Raw genomic sequence first — 16,492 nt, forward strand, 5'->3', positions numbered from 1 at the left:
TTACACTGGTGTTCCTTGATCATTTGCTTTTGTAGCATGGACTCTTCCCTGAAATTTTCCAAATAGGTTTCTCAGTCTACCTTTGAACCAGATAATAAGGCCAGTAGAAACAATTATGAGACAAAAAGCACAGAATATTCCAGCTACAACTGAGATTTTCATATAACCTTTAGCCTGTACTGAAACTGTAACTGGCCCACTGTCTATGCTACCTCCATAGCCTTTATTTCTACAGTCTGGAGGGGCCCATCCAACATCACAGTGACAGTGTTTGAGAGTGTTACAAATTCCCCGATTGTGGCACATTGTGACATTACAGTCGTATTTCAGAATGGACACATTGAGACAACTACCCTCAATGCACAACATGTTATCGCCACAAGGAGTACCATCTCTCACTGCTCCAATATCATTTACCTTCATCCCAGAGTGATAGTCAGTGCCCCAACATTGATTAACTCCAGTGGAAGTTTGAATTATTGTAGTGTGATCCTCCAAAGAAGGCATTTGTATATTTTCACACTGGATACGGCCACACAGGCTATCCCCAGTATCACATTTCTTGTAAATTCCATGTTTATGGCCACAGTTGCCAAAGCGATCACCTTTATTATTCACTTCTATGAAGCAAACTTCAGAAGCGACTGTTGCTCCACTACCAAATACCATTTTGCACTGCATATCATGAGTCGTGCAGTTCCCATGATAACAATATACGCCCTCATTGCACAGGGCGCCATCTTGCACATGCATATCTTCTGGACAGTGCTCTGAGGTCCCATTGCAATATTCAGGGAGATCACAACTGCTAATCTTCTCTCTGCAAACAGTTCCACATTGACGATATTGGCAGTTAGCACAGCACAGTCCAAAGTCACAAACAGCCGCAGGACGCAACATACAATTAGCTTGACAGCAGGGATTTGCCTTGCATTGTGTTTCTGACCCACAGTCACACTGCTCTCCATTTTCCACTCTTTTGTTACCACAGGATTCAAATTTAAATGTTGTGTTAGTGTCTGGTGGGACAAATAAACACCTAGTGTTTCTATAGTGGAAATAATCCTTATAACTGCAGTTACTAAATTTATCAGTCTCTGCTGCATAGGGTGCCATAATGCATGTACTCTTTCCACAATGACAATATCCTTCATCATGTTCCATTCCAAGAGTGTGACCCAATTCATGGGCAAATACTTCAGAAAACAAAAACAAACTGGAAGTTCTATATGATTCGATAGCACTTGCCCAGTGACTGCTACATATAGTTCCAACATAAGCAAGTCCTACTATTTTTCCAAAATGCTTATATGCAAATAAGTGAGCGACATCATTTTTTAAAATTTTAAGCAGATGGTTTCTTCTCCAAATATTAAACAATGAAAGTGTGCTACTTGCTACAGAAGTAATGTTTATGGGGTTGTTTTGTGACCAGATCATTAAGCCTGTTATTGACAGATGAACAGAAAGTGGGTTATAGAATGAATTTGCAGCGTGGACAATATCTAGAACTCGCATCGTAATAAAAGATTCATTTCTGTGAAACTGCAAATATCGTTCATGATCAATCACAATTGCTACCTTAACATATCTCGTATGTGGCCACCAGGATTTTCCAAAAATATTTTTGTTTCCAAGATTCTGTGTTTCAGGAATTATATCCTGTTGATGGCTGTGCTCTTCCTCTCCTACTCCACAAGCCATTCGGAGAGCCCCTTCCTCTACTTCTAACCGAAACACCACGTGTTGAAAGGTAGAAGATTCCTGGACTGGTTCAATTTCATAGGTCTTATTTTCCATTTGCAGGAGACCTCTCAGTCCTCCTGAACATGTACTGAGGGTGACTCGAGAAGAGGACTTACTCTGTATAAATCCATGGTAGAAACAGTCATTTTTGATAAAAGGATGATCCACCTGGAGATCTCCTGCTGTATCATAGGTGAAGACAGGAAAGACCTTTGGGATAAAGTTCCTTCTTTGCCTGAGGAACAGCACCTGGGGATTTCCTTCAATGTGCAGGAGGTAGCTCACATGCTGGGGTTCTTCTTGGCCATACTTGGGAGACAGCTTCCTCGGGATGATGACGTTGTAAGAGGCATATCTGAAGCCCTGAGGAGGTGCCTGTCTAGAATCTGCATTTTGGATGATCTTCAGCAATATCATACTCAACAATGCCACACAGGCATTCATTTTCACAGAATGTGGGTAGGAACTGACCCTATTCTAGAAAACAAATCCGAATATGGATGGGCACATGGGAATTGAGTGTATTTGTGTGTGAGAGAGACAAAGATGTTCAAACAGGCTTAAACATTTGAAAATGAGGATTCTGTACATAGCAACAGAAAATGCAATAGATTTTGGAATGTAGGCGGAGTTTAAAGATTCAAATATAGAATACAAAAGCATAGCAATATTTATGAAATATTATTATGATGACTCATTATTTAATTGATGTCGATTAGCTCAAGTGAAACAGCCTATCATACCAGGAGAGATGTGGCTCCGTTCCTCCATTCACAAAGATCACTTTTAGGTAGAAAAAATATAGAAACCTTTTACATGTCAAATGGCCCAGCCATTGCATTAGAATTTTCAAGCCTATTGAATTGAGTAGACAGAGAGACAGGCAGGCAGAGAGAGGGAGGGAGGGAGGGAGGGGGAGAGAGAGGGGGAGGGGGAGGGGGAGAGAGAGAGAGAGAGAGAAATATGTCAGTCTAGCTAATCTCAGATCTTCAAATCTAAGGGGGGACCACAATCTACCAGCACAGCACAGTCCAAAGGCACAAAAAGCAGCAGGGCGCAACATACAATGAGCTTGACAGCAGGATCTGACTTGCATTGTGCTTCTGACCCACAATCACACTGCTCTTCCTTTCCACTCTTTTGTTACCACAAGATTCAAATGTAAATGTTGTGTTAGTGTCTGGTGGGACAAATAAACAGTGTTTCTATAGTGGAAATAATCCTTGTAACTACAGTTACTAAATTTATCAGTCTTTACTGCATAGGGTGCCATAATGCATTCACTGTTTTCACAAGGACAAAATTGCCCATCATACTGCATTACAAGAACGTGTCCCAGTTCATGGGTAAATATGACAGACATATAAAACAAACTGGGAGTTCTACAGGATTCCCTTTATGGTGGAGAATGGGGAGGGAGCAGGGGTGAAATGCTCCCAGTTCGGACCGGCTCGGGCGAGTAGGTAGCGATGATGGCCGGTGATTCGGATAACCGGTAGCAATGGCAGCTGGAGGCTCCACACACCCGCCCCATTCCCTGGACTCGGGGAATGCACCATTCCCGGACTCCTACTGCTCACCTTTCTCCCGCGGCTGGCTGTCAGGGAAGGCAAGCGCCCGAAAGGTAGCGGAGTCGCTCACTCTCCTTCTTGAATGACTCTGGTCCATGTGGTAGCTGCGCAAGCACGCATCATTTATTTAATTCAGCTGCAGGTTGGGTGTGCGCTTGCGAGCCGGCGTGTGCACCAGAGTGGCTCATTCAAGAAGGAGAGTGAGCAACTCCGCTACCTTTCAGGCACTTGCCTTCCCTAACAGCCAGGCATGGGAGAAAGGTGAGCAGTAGGAGTCTGGGAATGGTGCATTCCCCAACTCCGGGGAATCAGGCAGGTGGGCGGAGCCATGTAGCGAAGGGCGAGCAGGCAGCGGTTCTGCAGCAAGGCCGGAGTTGCGGAATGGTGCATTCTCCGACTCCTACTGCTCACCTGTCTCCCGCAGCTGGCTGTCAGGGAAGGCAAGCGCCTGAAAGGTACCAGAGTCGCTCCACATGCTGGCTGCGCAAGTGCACATCCAACCTGCCACTGAATTAAATAAACTGTGTGCTTGCGTAGCCAGCACGTGGACAAGAGCAGCTCATTCAAGAAGGAGAGTAAGTGACTCCCGTACCTTTCAGGCGCTTGCCATGGGAGAAAGAAATTTAAAAAGTTTTCCTACCGGGTTCTGTGGGCGTGGCTTGTTGGAAGGAGGTCTTGTGACTGAGTGGGCGTGGCTGTGAGTGACCTCAAGTTGGCCACACCCACTCAGTCACAGGACACCCCCCCAAGCCACACCCACAAAACTGGTAGGGAAAAATTTTAGATTTCACCCCTGGGAGCGAGCCGCACTGGGGCTGTCCTCATGACTCTTTGTCCGGTGAGTTTGAGTATATTTTTTGAATAACTATCTAGGGCAAGTGCCCTACAGGTATCCTGAGGAGGGAGGAAGAAGAAAGGAAGAATCAACATGACTTTCTTTGTCGAGGTACCATTAAAACTTGATTGATTCTTGGTTCTGGGTAAGAGCCAAAAGACGACTTGGTGGTAAATGAATGAAGGGAACCCTCTACCAGATTAAGAGCAGCAGGAGAGGGAGCCTACGAGAGTTGGTTTATATGAAGGTGTTGTTCTCTTTGTCTGTCTGTCTGTCTGTCTGTCTGTCTCTCTCTCTCTCTCTCTCTCTCTCTCTCTCTCTGCATGTGTGTGTGTTTTGCAGTGTGTGAGGAAGTGGTAGATGGGTACACTGATGACACTGAGACCTACTGTTTCCAGTGGGGTGCAAACCTAAACAACCTTTTATTTAAAACACAGCAATCATAGTAGAACTGATGAGAACAGTTGTAACTGAATAACACAGGACCATGATGGAAATGTCTTTCTCAAATAGTCATTGAGTGGCTTCACAATACTGTACATCCATAATAAGTTCATCATTAATCTTAACAGGGCAGAATTAGAGAAGGGTCGGTGTGCAGTGCGGTGTTGGCAGCCCATATTCTCTATCATCAACAATGCCTCTTGATCTTTCTTTGACATCCAATCTACTGTTGGTATAGCTGGCTATTGCTTGAGGTATCTTCAGTTCAGATGCTTCCTTTTCAAGCCTATCCTGGGGAGTTATTTTTCATTACAAATCAGAGATTTACTCAACTCATTCTCACAGAATGTATCACAAGGTTTCTTCACCTTCAAAGAAGCCAAATTTTTCAAAAGTAAATGTGTCGGGAAGACATCTTTAAAACATTGAAATTTCAAATTTCTTTGTTTTTCAGTTTGTCTATTAATTCCTGTCCTTATAGTGGATGTGTTGTTCATTCTTAACAAGGGTGTATTACACTGGTGTTCCTTCATCATTTATTTTATTATTTATTTATTAATTTTATTTCTATACCGCCCTTCTCCCGAAGGACTCAGGGCGGTGTACAGCCTGATTAAAAGCACAAGACAAACAGAATTTAAAATAAATTTACCTTTGTAGCACAGACTCTTCCCTGAAATTTTCCAAATAGGTTTCTCAGTCTACCTTTGAACCAGATAATCAGGCCAGAAGAAACAACTATGAGACAAAAGACACAGAATATTCCAGCTACAACTGAGATTTTCATATAAGCTTTAGCCTGTACTGAAACTGTAACTGGCCCACTGTCTATGCTACCTCCATAGCCTGTATTTCTGCAGTCTGGAGGGGCCCATCCAACATCACAGTGACAGTGTTTGAGAGTATTACAAATTCCCCGATTGTGGCACATTGTGACATTACAGTCGTATTTCAGAATGGACACATTGAGACAACTACCCTCAATGCACAACATGTTATTGCCACAAGGAGTACCATCTCTCACTGCTCCAATATCATTTACTTTCATCCCAGAGTGATAGTCAGTGCCCCAGCATTGATTAACTCCGGTGGAAGTATGAATTATTGTAGTGTGATCCTCCAAAGAAGGCATTTGTGTATTTTCACACTGGATACGGCCACACAGGCTATCCCCAGTATCACATTTCTTGTAAATTCCATGTTTAAGGCCACAGTTGCCAAAGCGATCACCTTTATTATTCACTTCTATGAAGCAAACTTCAGAAGCGACTTTTGATCCACTACCAAATATCATTTTGCACTGCATATCATGAGTCGTGCAGTTCCCATGATAACAATATACGCCATCATTGCATACGGCGCCATCTTGCACATGCATGTCTTCTGGACAGTGCTTCGAGGTCCCATTGCAATATTCAGGGAGATCACAACTGCTAATCTTCTCTCTGCAAACAGTTCCACGTTGACGATACTGGCAGTTAGCACAGCACAGTCCAAAGGCACAAACAGCCGCAGGGCGCAACATACAATTAGCTTGACAGCAGGGATCTGCCTTGCATTGTGTTTCTGACCCACAGTCACACTGCTCTCCATTTTCCACTCTTTTGTTACCACAGGATTCAAATTTAAATGTTGTGTTAGTGTCTGGTGAGACAAATAAACACCTAGTGTTTCTATAGTGGAAATAATCCTTATAACTGCAGTTACTAAATTTATCAGTCTCTGCTGCATAGGGTGCCATAATACATTCACTCTTTCCACAATGACAATATCCTTCATCATGTTCCATTCCAAGAACGTGTCCCAGTTCATGGGCAAATATTTCAGAAAACAAAAACAAACTGGAAGTTCTATATGATTCGATAGCACTTGCCCAGTGACTGCTACATATAGTTCCAATATAAGCAAGTCCTACTGTTATTCCAAAATGCTTATATGCAAATAAGTGAGCGACATCATTTTTTAAAATTTTAAGCAGATGGTTTCTTCTCCAAATATTAAACAATGAAAGTGTGCTACCTGCTACAGAGGTAATGTTTATAGGGTTGTTTTGTGACCAGATCACTAAGCCTGTTATTGACAGATGAACAGAAAGTGAATCGTAGAATGAATTTGCAGCGTGGACAATATCTAGAACTCGCATCGTAATAAAAGATTCATTTCTGTGAAACTGCAAATATCGTTCATGATCAATCACAATTGCTACCTTAACATATCTCGTATGTGGCCACCAGGATTTTCCAAAAATATTTTTGTTTCCAAGATTCTGTGTTTCAGGAATTATGTCTTGTTGATGGCTGTGCTCTTCCTCTCCTACTCCACAAGCCATTCGGAGAGCCCCTTCCTCTACTTCTAACTGAAACACCACGTGTTGAAAGGTAGAAGATTCCTGGACTGGTTCAATTTCATAGGTCTTATTTTCCATTTGCAGGAGACCTCTCAGTCCTCCTGAACATGTACTGAGGGTGACTCGAGAAGAAGACTTTCTCTGTATATATCCATGGTAGAAACAGTCATCTTTGATAAATGGATGATCCACCTGGAGATCATCTGCTGTATCATAGGTGAAGACAGGAAAGGCCTTTGGGATGAAGTTCCTTCTTTGCCTGAGGAACAACACCTGGGGATTTCCTTCAATGTGCAGGAGGTAGCTCACATGTTGGGGTTCTTCTTGGCCATACTTGGGAGACAGCTTCCTCGGGATGATGATGTTGTAAGAGGCATATCTGAAGCCCTGAGGAGGTGCCTGTCTAGAAGCTGCATTTTGGATGATCTTCAGCAATATCATACTCAACAATGCCACACAGGCATTCATTTTCACAGAATGTGGGTAGGAACTGACCCTATTCTAGAAAACAAATCCGAATATGGATGGGCACATGGGAATTGAGTGTATTTGTGTGTGAGAGAGACAGAGATGTTCAGACAGGCTTAAACGTTTGAAAATGAGGATTCTGTACATAGCAACAGAAAATGCAATAGATTTTGGAATGTAGGCGGAGTTTAAAGAATCAAATATAGAATACAAAAGCATAGCAATATTTATGAAGTTATTATGATGACTCATTATTTAATTGATTTTGATTAGTTCAAGTGAAATAGCCTGTCATACCAGGAGAGATGTGGCTCCGTTCCTCCGTTCACAAAGATCACTTTTAGGTAGAAAAAGTATAGAAACCTTTTACGTGTCAAATGGCCCAGCCTTTGCATTAGAATTTTCAAGCCTATTGAATTGAGTAGACAGAGAGACAGGCAGACAGGCAGGCAGAGAGAGGGAGGGAGGGAGAGAGAGAGAGAGAGGGAGGGGGAGAGAGAGAGAGAGAGAAGTATGTCAGTCTAGCTAATCTTAGATCTTCAAATCTAAGACGGGACCACAATCTACCATCACACCACTGAAATTTCATTCAAGATTTCAGAGCTTTAAACAGAATCTTTGTGTAGGGGAAGTTATCTGAATTTATTACCAATCTCTTGTTGATAGGAAGTAATGATGCTTGGAATGACTGAAGTAAGCAACAGAAGGTTTTGGAATAGATGTTGTAAGGTGACTACAGAAAACAATTCCAATAATCAAAATACTTTGTTTTACAGGTATTTTTCCCTAAAGGTTGTACCTGATGGGTGAAATTATATTAAGGACCATAAGCTTGCATTCTTAGCAAAAAAAACCCACTTAAAAGGCTGCTCACACTGAACTCCTTTTCATTTTTGAAACGGGACAGCAATACACAAGAGGTAGAAAAACAGCAAAAGTGTATGTCGTGTATAAAATGAGATGGTTGTAAACTATATGAAATGGCAAACAAGAAGAATAATTGTCCTGTTCAACAAAGACTGCATTGGATTTTACAGATTCATAATACTCCTGTTAAGTGGGGTCATGCTGATGACACCCAGCTGTACATCTCCACCCCAGGCCACCCCAACGATGCCCTTGAAGTGATGTCCCAGTGCCTGGAGGCCATGTGGGCCTGGATGGGGAGAAACAGGCTCTGACTCAACCCCTCCAAGACCGAGTGGCTGTGGCTTCCTGCGTCCCAATATAGCCAGCTGACACCATCGCTGGCTATTGGGGGTGAATCATTCACCCCCACGGAGAGGGCTCGTAACTTGGGCGTCCTCTTGGACGCACGGCTGTCTTTAGAAGATCATTTGATGGCCGTGGCCAGGGGGGCTTTTTATCAGGTTCGCCTGATACACCAGTTACGCCCCTTTCTAGATCGGGACTCCCTACGCACAGTCACTCAGGCACTCGTCACTTCCCGCCTGGACTACTCCAATGCTCTCTACATGGGGCTCCCCCTGGGGTGCACCCAGAGGCTCCAGCTGGTCCAGAACGTGGCCGCGTGGGGGATTATGGGGGCGCCAAGGCGCTCCCATGTGACACCTCTCCTGCGTCAGCTGCACTGGCTCCCAGTGGTCTTCCGGGTATGCTTCAAGGTGTTGGTGACCACCTTTAAAGCGCTCCATGGCTTAGGGCCGGGGTACTTACGAGACCGCCTTCTGCCACCAATAGCCTCCCACCGGCCAGTACGCTCGCACAGAGTGGGCCTCCTCAGGGTGCCGTCCGCCAGACAATGTCGGCTGGCGACCCCCAGGGGGAGAGCCTTCTCTGTGGCGGCGCCCACCCTCTGGAACAACCTCCCCCCAGAGATACGTACAATAACAGACCTCCGGATTTTTCGTCGGGCCCTGAAAACCTATTTATTTCAACTAGCTGGGCTGGCTTGAGTTAAATTTTAAATTGATTTTAAATTGGGTTGTTTTAATTTACAGCCAAAATATTTAATTATTTTAAACTGTTTTTTAAATTTTGTATGTTCTGTTTTTACTTGGCTGTTCACCGCCCTGAGTTCTATTTGGAGAAGGACGGTATAGAAATGGAAACAAATAAAAATAAAAAATAAATAAATAAAAGTCTACTAAAATTAGATTCCAGAAATGGATGTTTTGCTCTCTTAGCTTTCTTGTTAACTTCTCTATGTGTCTGTTGAGGGTTGAATTGTCTGAATACCAGGTTTGCCAGAATTTCCTTGCACTTTGGGTTTTAACTTTGTTGAGGATGCTGACTGTTTCCCCATTCAAATTATGGTCGAGTCTATTTGTGTGTTATCCATGTGTTATGTGATTAAGGAGTTTTATTGTGTCATCTCTCTGCTAGTTGGTGTTCATGGATGTGGTGTGCTGGTCATCTGCTGTCTAGCCTACCTAGTGGCTGATACAGTCCTTCAGGGGTGGGTTCTAAATTTTTTTACTACCGGTTCTGTGGTTATGGCTTATTTTGTGGATGTGGCTTATTTTGTGGGCGTGGCTTGATGGTCATGTGACAATTATTTAGGATTTAGCAGAAGTAGTGGTCTACCAGGCTGTACTGATCTACCCATTTATTTTTGCAGGCACTGGTCTACTCATGTATTTTTGAAGGCACTGATCTACTCAAGTATTTTTGCAGGCACTGGTCTACTCATGTATTTTTGCAGGCACTGATCTACTCATGTATTTTTGCAGGCACTGGTCTACCTATTTATTTTTGCAGGCACCGGTCTACTCATTTGTTTTCTTTTAACTCTGATCAACTGTAGGGCGGCCCTTTGAAGCCCCGCGGCAAGAGTTTAAACAGTTTTTTTCCCTCTAGCCATCAGCTGGGACTCAGGAGGCAGCAATAGATTGGGGGTGGGGCCAAATAAAAGGTAAGAATAACGCAGGGGGTGGCGGGGGCGGGGGGTTAGAACTGGTTCAGTGACATCATATCGTCACCGCTACCAGCTCGGCGGAACCGGGAGGAATCGGGAGGAACCCACCACTGCAGTCCTTACCCTGTATATTGTAGATGACACCTCTTTTTTGGTTAGTTGGTTTGTTTATCATTCATTCATTCATTCATTCATTCATTCATTTATGAGAATGTATATAGCATCCTATTAACTCACAGTGATGCTAGGTGGCTTATAGACAATAGAATATGTGTAAAATATAATAATAAAAGTAAAATAAAATAATAACGCCCTGTCAGTGACTATACACAATCAAATCAGCCATTTAAAGGGCTCTATTCCATTCTCTGTTCTTCAAACCTGCTGGTGAAACCACATCTTCAGATCCTTATGAAAGAATGTCAGGCGCCAGTCTAATTTTTGGAGGGATAATGTTCCAGAGAGACAGAGCCACTATAGGGGCCATTCTGCAAGAGACTGTCACTCAGATAACCTGGTCCCAAGGCTGAAGGGCTTTAATGGTGACAACCAGCATCATGAATTGCACCCAGAAGCAAATTGGCAACCAATGCAATTCCCATGTGAGAGGTATCACATGTGCACATAGAGGTCTGCACAAAACCATGCAGACCAATGGAAACTGAACCAACTGGAGCTTCCGGAGGCTTTTCAAGGGCAGCTATATGTAGAGTGCATTGCAGTAGTCAAGACAGGTGACTAAGGCATGAATAACCGTGAATAGGGATTGTTGGTCCAGGAAAGGATGTAATTGGTGCACAACTTGCATTGTGCAAAGCCCCTCTGCACACAACTGCCACCTGCTCTTTCAAGCAGGAATCGCAAATCCAGGAGAACCCTGTTTATTCTCTCAGTCTGTTTGGCGCAGAACCACCCCATCCAAGACCAAAGATGGCAATTGTCCATGGACCAAAGAGCCCCAAACCCAGATTCACACAATCTTGCCAGGGTTCAGGTTCAACCTGTTTTTTCCCCACCAGTCCCTAACAGCCTCCAGGTACTATGTGAAGGAGATCAGAGCATCACTTAACTCCCCATGGACTGAGATATATAGCTGAGTATCATAAGCATATTGCTGATATCTCAGTCCATGGTAATGGATGATCTCACCTAATGGCTTCATGTAGATTTTAAATAGCAGCGGAGGAAGCCCGGTGGAACTCCGCAAGACAGTGCACAAGCTTCCTATTAACACTGGGAGGGAGGGAGGAAGTTAACCAGGATACCACAAAGTCCCCTATTCCCAACCCCTGAAGTCACTCCAGAAGGATACCATGGTTGATGGTATTGAAAGAGGCCAAGTAGAGCAAGGATGGATGCACTATCCCCATCCTGCTCCTGCCAGAAACCATCAAAATATCTGACCAATGCTGTTTCTGTCCCATATCCAGGCCTGAATCCTGACTGGTAGAGGTCTAGATAATCCATTTCATCCAGAAACCTCTGGAGCTGCCACATAATTACCTTCTCAACAACCTTCCCCAAAATGAAAACAGTTGAAAACAGTCCAACCTTCTTAATAAGAGGGTGGACCGCAGCCTTATTAAAGTGCTGGGGCACTACCCTCTCCTGTAAAGAAACATTAATCACCACCAGAATCTAACCACATGTCATCTCCCAGGAAGCTTTCACAAGCCAGGAGGAGCATGGGTCTTGTTGTGGCCCATCAACAGCCTGTGCAGCTAGTAGCTGATTCCAACAGCGAGGAGGCTGGTATGGTGCTGCACCAGCAGGCTGTGCAGCTGGCACTCGAGTCAGACAATGAGAAGGCTGGTGAAGATGTGGCGCCAGAGGCAGGGATTCAGCCAGGGCCTTCAGAACCTCCAGAAGCTTCCATGGGTGAAGAGGAAGAAGAGGAGGAGCGTCTTCTCGATGCACGGGCGCGCAGAGCTGCCAAAAGGCAGGAGTGGCTCCTCAGGAGGAGGTCTCCTCGAGAGTAAGGCTTGGGGCTAATTGGCCACTCCCTTAGCTTATTTATGGAAGGACAATGACTGAGGCAATTTGCAGGGAACAACTTCGTTCACTCTCCTTCACGTCTGGATCTTAGTTCTCTTATCAGTTTCCTGCAAATTGTTTCTGGGCTTTCTGCCAACCATAGTAAGATTACGATTATTTATTCTTTGGATTCTTGTAGGCTATTAAGAAAATTAATTAACAGCCTTTGTTTGAAAAAGACTGATTTAATTTAGTAAACTAAGGTTTGTACAGACTTTGTGTGTGCTGCGTTCTTTGGGGTTTGTAGCTGGGGCAGAACAGGTCTAAAACAAAGATGCTTGCATGCATCCATCCTGGGAACCTGTCCACTTCCTCAAGAGCAGTAGAGTGAAACTGTTTCCAGATAACAGGGCAAGAATCTGCCCCAGGAGCCTCCAGCAGATTAGCAACTATGCCAGTATCTAATTCAGAACAAAGTTGAGTGATGTTGTCTTCCAGAAAATCCACAAATTCCTCAGTGCGCCCCTTCAGGTGGACCACCGTCTCCTCCTTCCCCAGGAAGAGATAGCTCTTGGGCATTCAGGCCAGGCCTTAGCTCCAACTGATCACAGCACACAGAAGGTAGTTCACTGAAATCCAGGGGAGTCCAGGGAAGGCACATAGTCATAAATCATCCACCTCATATTCTCTGTATCATCAAGCTGTACCTTTCCAATCTCTCCGCTCTTCAGGCTCTCAGCCTTTCTGCTTTTCCACTTTACTTAAGGTGTTTTGGAGGGCTTTAATTTATTTTGCACACTATGGTGATACCCTGTTGTTATAGTAGTCAGTGGTACCAGATCACCAGGTCAACAGAAATTAACACCCAGTTAAGCAGGGATTAAGCCACATTAAATAAATGTTGAAAATATGATCTCATTAGTGGCTTTAGCAAAATTATCCAAACTGACTTGAAGCAACAGCATGAGAAAAAATTCAAAAATCGTGCATTTAGGTGAAAAGTTTGGCTTCACTATTAACAAAACTACCAGGACCGCATACTCAAAAAAGTTTTAGAAAAGATGCAGATCTTGAGTTCTTGTGGACTTTTAAAATGCAGAGCAATATTTGGAAGTGTTATTTATTGGACTTGACACTACTGACTACAAACTCCCCCATCTGCCCCACAGTACATCCAGGATACAGAACCGTTCAGTTTAGGGGTGAAATGCTCCTGGTTCGGACTGGATTGCCCGATCTGATAGCAATGGTGGTGGGTGGTTCGGAGAACCGGTAGCAAACATCCCTGCCACCACCTCCATGCCCAGCTGAGCCACGCAATCATCAGAGGCTTTTAAAAAAAAATTTAAAAGCATTTTTTCTATAACCTCTTCCGCCGAAAAAATGCTTTTAAAAGTTTTTTAAAAAAAGCCTCTGATGATCGTGCGGCTCAGCTGGGATTGTCAGAGGCTTTTAAAAGCATTTTTTTAAAAACCTTTTTGGCCAAAGAGGTTGTAGAAAAAATGGCTTTAAAAGTAAAAAAAAAAAAAAGTTGGCCACGCCCACCCAGTCACATTACCCACCCCCACCAAACCACGCCCACAGAACCGGTAGTAACAAATTTTACATTTCACCACTGCTTCAGTTAGATGGAACATACCCAATCTAAACTCCGTGACGTTCACCACCAACTTGGACAATTTTCAAAATTTTAAGAGGGAAAGCTTCTAGAAGAGTTTAAGGGGAAAAAAAACATCCACAAGGATTAAGGAACTAGCTACTACAGCAGTTTTAATTCTTAGTCCTTTGCAGAGAGGTTCATTATAGTTCATCATAGTTCCTTCTAGAGAATTTTAGTAGCAAAGATTGAAAGTGAACCATAAGTCTGGCCCCCATCCACTTGTCCAAATGTCCATTCACCAGACCACAACAAGAAGAATTTGGCAAATACTAAGACTGATAATAAATTCCCAATTCACCCGCCATCTCTTCATGTCCAGGAATAGCCTATCCAGAACCAGCTATGTGAATTATCTTACTGACAGTACCAAATGTGTATCATTCACTGCTGCTTATCCCCTCATGTTAGATTAATGAGCTTCCTTCAGGCATTCATCTTTTATTTTTAAATATGCAGAAAGACAGGTTAGTCTTTCTCACACATTTGAATCATTTTCATGGATAGCATTCCTGTCATTTCCCAAAATAAATAAGGGATAAAATGAGAGTGGAAGGTAGAACATTTTTTTCCTCTTGAAAACTGCACAAAATTTAGATTAAAATCTCACCAAATTCAACACAGTACCACTTTAGATAAGGCAGCAGTAGGATATAGCATAAAAACAAACAAAAAATAATAATTATCTTATGGGTCCCTTATTTCCATTTCGTTTACTTAGTGTGACATGTTTTGGATGTGACACCCTGTTTTTCCACAATTTAAAAATAAATCAGTAGAGTACAAGGCAGTGAAGGACTGGCAGCTAGACTTAGTAGCATTGGGATCTTGGTCACCAGAGAGTCAAGATGTGGCTTTTTAAAGAAAAACCATAAATTGAGTCACATAGCAATGGATCAAGGAAGGAACAGATCTTTGTGCAAGAACATCTGCTGCATTTGGAGCTGACTCACTGGTGGACTTTCTTCTTGTTAGTACAGTACTCTGGATCTCTGTTGAATGTAAGCACAATTGGCCAGCCTTGGAAGCAAAAGGGAAGGCTGTCCAGTTAACATTCTCATTATGGTGGAGAATGGGGAGGGAGCCACACTGGGGCTGTCCTCATGACTCTTTGTCCGGTGAGCTTGAGTATATTTTTTGAATAACCTATCTAGGGCAAATGCCCTACAGGTATCCAGAGAAGGGAGGAGGAAGAAAGGAAGAATCAACATGACTTTCTTTGTTGAGGTACCATTAAAACTTGATTGATTCTTGGTTCTGGGTAAGAGCCAAAAGACGACTTGGTGGTAAATGAATGAAGGGAACCCTCTACCAGATTAAGAGCAGCAGGAGAGGGAGCCTATGAGAGTTGGTTTATATGAAGGTGTTGTTCTCTTTGTCTGTCTGTCTGTCTGTCTGTCTGTCTGTCTCTCTCTCTCTCTCTCTCTCTCTGCATGTGTGTGTGTTTTGCAGTGTGTGAGGAAGTGGTAGATGGGTACACTAACGACATTGAGAGCTAATGTTTCCAGTAGGGTAAAAACAAACATAAACCAACCATCCAAAAACATTTTATTTAAAACCGATCATATCATAGTAGAACTGATGAGAACAATTGTAACTGAATAACACAGAGGACCATGTTGGAGATGTCTTTCTCCAATTGTCACTGAGTGGTTTCACAGTACTGAACATCCATAATAATTTCATCATTAATGTTACCGGCCAGGGCATAGTTAGAGAAGGGTCGGTGTGCAGTGCTGTTTTGGCAGCCCAAGTTACCTATAATCCACAATGCCTCTCAATCTTTCCTTGACATCCAATGTACTGTTGGCATAGCTGTCTATTGGTCAAAGGATCTGCATCTCACATGCTTCATTTTCAAGCCTATCCTGGAGAGTTCTCTTCAGAGATCGACTGATGATCACTGCAGGTCAATCCTGAAGCAGACTCAATCAGTAGCTTCAGATGATTCTAAAGTTCATTTAAGCGTTCACTCAATAATAAAAGTATTTATCAGGCTACAGAAAAAGCCACCTATTATTCATTGTATCTGTAGCAGTTTTTTTTAGTCAATGGCTTTGGTGGGAGAGGAACAAGCAGTTTTTCATCAATCCTGGAAAGAAATTCCCTGACTTAAAGCAAGAGAGACACAGGTTAATCTATTATGATGACTGACTGGACTAATTCTTAGTGGGAATAAAAATATTCTAGCAGAAAAATGAAGAACTAATAAAAAACTGATAATGGATTTTAATTGTGATTTCTTGCTACTACAACTTTCTGCATATTAATAGAAACTAAGAACCATCACACTGGGACAAGCTGCTTCTGAATTACCTCTTCCTTCCAACTTGAACTTGGAGTTTTAAGATCCAAAATTAAAACAATTTAGAAATGAGAGATTTGCTTGACCTACTCTGACTGAATTCTACTTTACATAGATCAGGGGGTTTCTTCCCCTCCGAAGAAGCCAAATTTCCTAATACGAAATGTGTCTGGAAGACATCTTTAAACAATGAAATTATTGATGTCTTTGTTTTTCAAATTGACTGTGCTTACCCTGGATGGGTTTTTCATTCTTACCAAAGGTGAG

General features: G+C 43.0%; 2 protein-coding genes across 2 annotated transcripts; both read right to left on the bottom strand.

The window, feature by feature from the left end:
• LOC139307912 (disintegrin and metalloproteinase domain-containing protein 20-like) lies at positions 1-2,211 on the bottom strand. The gene has a single exon (XM_070931268.1). The coding sequence runs from the start codon at positions 2,188-2,190 to the stop codon at positions 1-3; it is 2,190 nt and encodes a 729-aa protein (XP_070787369.1). The 5' UTR covers positions 2,191-2,211.
• A 516-nt stretch (positions 2,212-2,727) lies between these two features.
• On the bottom strand, positions 2,728-7,432 carry LOC139311294 (disintegrin and metalloproteinase domain-containing protein 20-like). The gene is made up of 2 exons (XM_070935700.1): positions 5,249-7,432; positions 2,728-2,883 (listed from the first exon to the last, which is right to left on the bottom strand). Exons 1-2 carry the CDS (start codon positions 7,409-7,411, stop codon positions 2,728-2,730), a joined length of 2,319 nt encoding a protein of 772 aa, XP_070791801.1. The 5' UTR covers positions 7,412-7,432.
• Positions 7,433-16,492: the final 9,060 nt, after the last annotated feature.

This window comes from Pituophis catenifer, unplaced genomic scaffold (assembly GCF_029215685.1).
Source record: "Pituophis catenifer annectens isolate HBS135680 unplaced genomic scaffold, rPitCat1.0.hap2 SCAF_1, whole genome shotgun sequence".
Lineage (NCBI taxonomy): Eukaryota > Metazoa > Chordata > Lepidosauria > Squamata > Colubridae > Pituophis > Pituophis catenifer.